We start from the raw sequence: 5103 nt of genomic DNA, 5'->3' as shown, positions 1-5103 counted from the left end.
AAACTGTGGCTGAAGCTCAAGAAGTAGTACCGGAAAAGAAAAAGAGGAAGACTACATATAAAAATAAGAAAATATCATAAGACCTTTAACAAAATTCGTTAGAAGTAGATGGTATCAAAAAGAAAGGCTCTACAAAAAGAAGTGAGATCCCATCAAAAACATCCTGTAAAAAACCCAAGTCTCGCAGCTCAGTCTTTCTACCGTCAAAAGTTGTGAGATCCATGTAATACCAAGTCGGTTAATCTATTTAGTGTCTACTTGAAGGACCTTCTGTCTTAAGTTATTACATAAGTTATTATCATGCCAATATTAAAAATATTTAACGTTTTAAACAAATAGATCGACTTGGACATCGCATGAAAACAAAATGAATATTACAATATTATATTAGATTCTTTAGTCTCTCGCGCCTCACGCGATTGAAACTCTCGTTCCTGTTGGTCGCTGGCCCGTCGTGCTGTGTAGTGTGATACATACTAATAATCAAATCAAGCGATGTCCAAGTCGATCTATTTGTTTGAAACGTTAAATATTTTTAATATTGGCATGATAATAACTTATGTAATAACTTAAGACAGAAGGTCCTTCAAGTAGACACTAAATAGATTAACCGACTTGGTATTACATGGATCTCACAACTTTTGACGGTAGAAAGACTGAGCTGCGAGACTTGGGTTTTTTACAGGATGTTTTTGATGGGATTGTTTATTCATGTTTTCATTTGAAAATAAAATATGTAGTATACATAATATAAGACATACAGACCTTTATAGAGAGCTTCCATTAAGTTCTATTTTCCTAATTTTATCTGAGAATTTAATTAATGGTGCATGTTCTGCTCAACTTTAACGTATTTTCATTGTTATATTTTATGTCAATTTTTTTCAGTAAACTGCAAGCTATTTACAATTTCTGAACTACCTTTTAATATCGTTATAAATACATTTCAAGAACTTCAAAACGTGACAACCGATTGGAAACTATTCGATGTACTCTTGTATCACAAATGGACGCGACATTCGTTCAGCGAACGCGAAGCGTGGAGGCGTGCACTTGCGGAAATTTGATTCATTTCCTCTCGGAAGCGCCGGCCCGCTGCGACTGCCTAGTGCCTGGGAACACTTGACGGGAATCACTTTCATTTAGGCTTACTGTGTTCGTAATAATACAGATAATTTATTTATTAAACGGTAAAATAGACCTATACATTCACATATTTACAATAATGTATTTGGATTCACAAATTAGTTTAAAGTAGGGCTTGTTTACTTATAGTTACTATAGAAATAGTTTCATATTCGTTTAATTAGAGGTTAAAATATATTATAAACACATGTACAATTATAATATACCTACTTAGGAGAGGCAAATAATAATAATACACACTTTTTTAGAAATCATAGGAAATCTAAACAAATAATAAAATATGCTGTATTATTTTAATGTACCTTTACACTGTCTGATTAACTCCATGAAAGATCGTCTCTCAACTTATTCGAATCCAATAAATCATCGGGAACGTCTTAAAATAAGTATTAAGTAGCGTCAAATTTGAATTTTATGAGGGTTTTTATATAACTCGAGATGGAGTATCATCCCTCGGCTTCCGCTCTTACGTTGATGACGGGAAATGAGGATTATTCCAATGTTTTATTAAAAATATTTTTTTTTTATTTATATTGGGGTTATAAACTAAATTAATGTATATGCTCATTTATAATAGGTAGGTAGTAGTTACCCTTTTTTACCTATTGTTGTAAGTAGTTACTTTGTTTTTAATTTTTCTGTATTTTTATTTATACAAAGATGTCGTTTAATTTTTTACCAGGAATTCAAGAACATTTTATTTTGAAAATTAAAACTATAATAAAAACCTATATTTTTACAAAAATAGCAATTTGATTTTGCGAAGAATCAAATACTAATCAAAAAAGTTCATACTAATATAAATATTAAATAAAATCCCCAATTTCAAAATGTACCGAACGAATCGCAAAAATACCACGGTACCTAAGTTAAACGGAATAGCAAAAAGAAATATTGGCGAGTAACTGCATTTTTCGGTCTAGTGCATAGCTATCCCCTCTCTATTGTACCTATAGCAGATCGTTAATAGAATCAGCTAGACAGCTTTTTTAATGAAAATCGGATTTCCCGTCATGATTTGCTAAAAAACGACGTGGTGTAAAACAAGTGTCGCTCTCTCCGTCCCTATGTATGCTTAAATCTATAAAACTACGCAAAGGGCTTTGAATCGATTTTTTAACAGATAGAGTGATTGATTCTAGAGCAAGGTTTTAATATTATTATCTAAACAATTTGTTATGTTTTACACCACGCGGACGAAGCCGCGGCGAAGTTAGTAAATTATAAGCTACATAAAAATTTTATATAACTAACTAATATTTTGTTATAATAAATATTAGGTAGTCAATGGATGTCGTTTTGAGTTGACACATATTTTAAATGGCTTCTTTTTCAGTCATTTACTGCAGCAACAAGCCGCCATACTATTGATACGTGTTTATAATGCAGCAGTCTATAGTTTTCAGGTTCAGTTGACCAATGATAGAGCGATACAATGACAATGTGCAGCTAAACTGTTATTTAGTTTTTACAAACACAGAACGCAGAAGTTGAAACAAATCAGTCCAATGAATCTCCAGGCTCCAGCACCCAGAACAACAAGACAATAGATACAGCAACTACAATCGAAGTTGTCTATCTGCAATTCCAAATACCTCAAGAGTCTTGATATAATAGATACTTTTTAAAGGAACATAAAACACTTTTAAAGATAGCAAATCAAAGAAAAGAATGCACGTAGCCAAGTCGTAGGAGCACTGGAATGCGTCCAGGACCTAACTAGCACATAATTTCATCCGGACTAAAATACTAGAATGAACTCGAAACGCTTGCCAGATTTAAACTTTAAATTTGCACAAATCTTTTGTAATGAAATTTTTGTTCTTATGACTATAAGATTGATTATAGGTACTCATGTTCTATAGGAGTCGAATTTAAAATTACTTTTTCATTAATAAATTATTTATTTTACCTTGCATTGCACAATGTACTAGGACTAAAATATACACGAAATAATATTCTAAATTATTGATGTAACACAATTAGCGGCCTTATCACTAAAAGTTGATTAGCTTAAAATACTTTGCCGCATACTAATGAGAAGAATCTGTATCCGAATAAATTTTGTAAGAACCAAAGGGCTGGTTGTTATGGATATTATTGGCAGCGACATACCCGTACAGATTCCGGTAGTTCCCCGTAATACCGTACAGGCCTGGTAGATAATAACCATAGTTCGACAGAAATACTGCTAGCAAAGGGTCTACTAACAAGTGATTAGGGCTATTAAACCCTTCTGCTATCCGTAGCGGCATGTAAATAAATTTATTGGAATGGCGACTGTTCTGCCTTGAGAGAGCGTAATTCGGGAGCCTGTCACTACTTCTTATGTTATAGTTAGCAAGAATCTTAATGAAGTCATCTGTTGGGTTGTTTCGAGGTACTTCTTTAAGTGGGGGAAAGTCCTCGTCAATGCTACTTTCTGCTATGACGTCATCGTCCACGTTCTCTGTGATTGCATACTTAATATTACTTGGTTTGCTGTTGTCCATTTTAAATGTTTCTTCGTTCGCGTCAATGTCTTCTATAAGATTTTCTTTAGCGGAATAATTTTGATCGTTCATTTTCTTTGCTTTTCTTCTGAGTGTTTCAGTTCTTCCAATGTTTAATTTAAAAGGTATTTCTGTGGTGATTCGATGTTCAAAAGAATTGTCATCTATTTCATCGGAGTTTTTATGAGGCAGTACATCTGTAATGTCACGATAGAAATTGTTAGTATCTAAATAAAAATAATTTTGTGTGGAAACGAAGTTGTTTTTTATTTCAAAATATGAAAATTAATTTATATCCTATCCTGATGTAGTGGATACTATAACAGTCCAGAGTATTATAATATCCAATCCATCAATAATAACAATTTTATTAAAATTGACGCAATGTGGTTGATTTTATAATTACAAAAAACATGATTATAAAAATATTAAGTTTTTTTAAGGAATATGTATTTGATTTCTTGTATTAAATTATTGGGTTACCTTTTCTATGTACATCCAGATTTCTAGGATAAAAGCCTTCATACATTTCACGGTTATCAGGTAATTTAATATTCTCTCCGGTAAATGTTGAGTCCGCGTCACTATGCCAGTCTGTTTGGGAATTCCCGTAAACTTGTGTTTTAATGAAATTTCCCGGATTAACCGCCTTTTCTCTTGATATGGGAGTCCAGCCATTGTCGGAGATAAACTCGCAAGTGACTGTTAAGAAAAACATCTGAAATTAAAAATGTACATATTATTAAAATTTGACACGCAACCAATGCAACACCTGTTTTATTAAATCATTTTATAAAAATCTGCGATATATTACAGGTGAACGTTATGAAAAGATTTTTATCTCTGAAGAAAGATAACTATTTGAAATCAATTGACATAATCTAAGAATTTTAAGAAGCACTTTAAACAATATTTTCATACATAAAAAAGAGAAAAATTCAGAAATGAAAGACTAACTTATTTCAAACGCTATTTATTCTTTAAATTACTATCCTGACGTTTAACACACATTGCAGCGAGCCTGGTCACGGGGAAATTTATTAAAAATCCGTTGAAGTCTTTAATTTCTAAATGTATGCTCGCATAAAATCAAACACTAGAAAATACTAAAGAGGAAATTGTTTACTCACGCTAAGCAATCCGAGTTGAGATGCCATCATGTGTTGGACTGAACGAGCAACGTTAAGTTCACACAAAACGGACCGTGACGGGTCACTGAATATGTTAAGCATAGTACAGACAGTATTGTATTTTCTTGGTTGATTTTAACCGAGTTTTAAAAATTAAATAAATAACAAGACATTAGACGCGATTTATATATTATTACTAGCTTTCTGTCTACAGCTTTGCCTGCGATCTCATACATAAACCTGCATAGTTCCCGTTTCCGTGGAATTTCTGAATTTCAAGCTATTTTTTTACCAAATTTCATCTAAATCAGTTCAGTGGTTCATTCGAATCCCGC

General features: G+C 32.5%; 1 protein-coding gene across 1 annotated transcript; it reads right to left on the bottom strand.

Annotated features, from left to right (window-relative positions):
• Positions 1-3036: 3036 nt before the first annotated feature.
• On the bottom strand, positions 3037-4798 carry LOC149488682 (uncharacterized). The gene is made up of 3 exons (XM_089695271.1): positions 4769-4798; positions 4122-4356; positions 3037-3835 (listed from the first exon to the last, which is right to left on the bottom strand). The coding sequence occupies exons 1-3, from the start codon at positions 4796-4798 to the stop codon at positions 3180-3182; spliced, it is 921 nt and encodes a 306-aa protein (XP_089551397.1). The 3' UTR covers positions 3037-3179.
• Positions 4799-5103: the final 305 nt, after the last annotated feature.

This window comes from Colias philodice, chromosome 5, assembly GCF_061535455.1.
Source record: "Colias philodice isolate Cphi_HAF_F1 chromosome 5, ilColPhil1 Martin Lab GWU primary, whole genome shotgun sequence".
In the NCBI taxonomy this organism is placed as follows: domain Eukaryota; kingdom Metazoa; phylum Arthropoda; class Insecta; order Lepidoptera; family Pieridae; genus Colias; species Colias philodice.
The sequence above is the reverse complement of the archived record's forward strand: the minus strand, read 5'-3'. Positions and strand labels throughout refer to the sequence as shown.

Excerpts from the sequence above, each read along its gene's own strand:
- LOC149488682 (XM_089695271.1), bottom strand. The coding sequence starts at position 4,798 with ATGATGGCATCTCAACTCGGATTGCTTAGC. Across the intron at positions 4,357-4,768 it reads CTCAACTCGGATTGCTTAGC|ATGTTTTTCTTAACAGTCAC; the intron begins GTGAGTAAACAA and ends TTTTAATTTCAG. Across the intron at positions 3,836-4,121 it reads TCTGGATGTACATAGAAAAG|ATGTACTGCCTCATAAAAAC; the intron begins GTAACCCAATAA and ends GTGACATTACAG.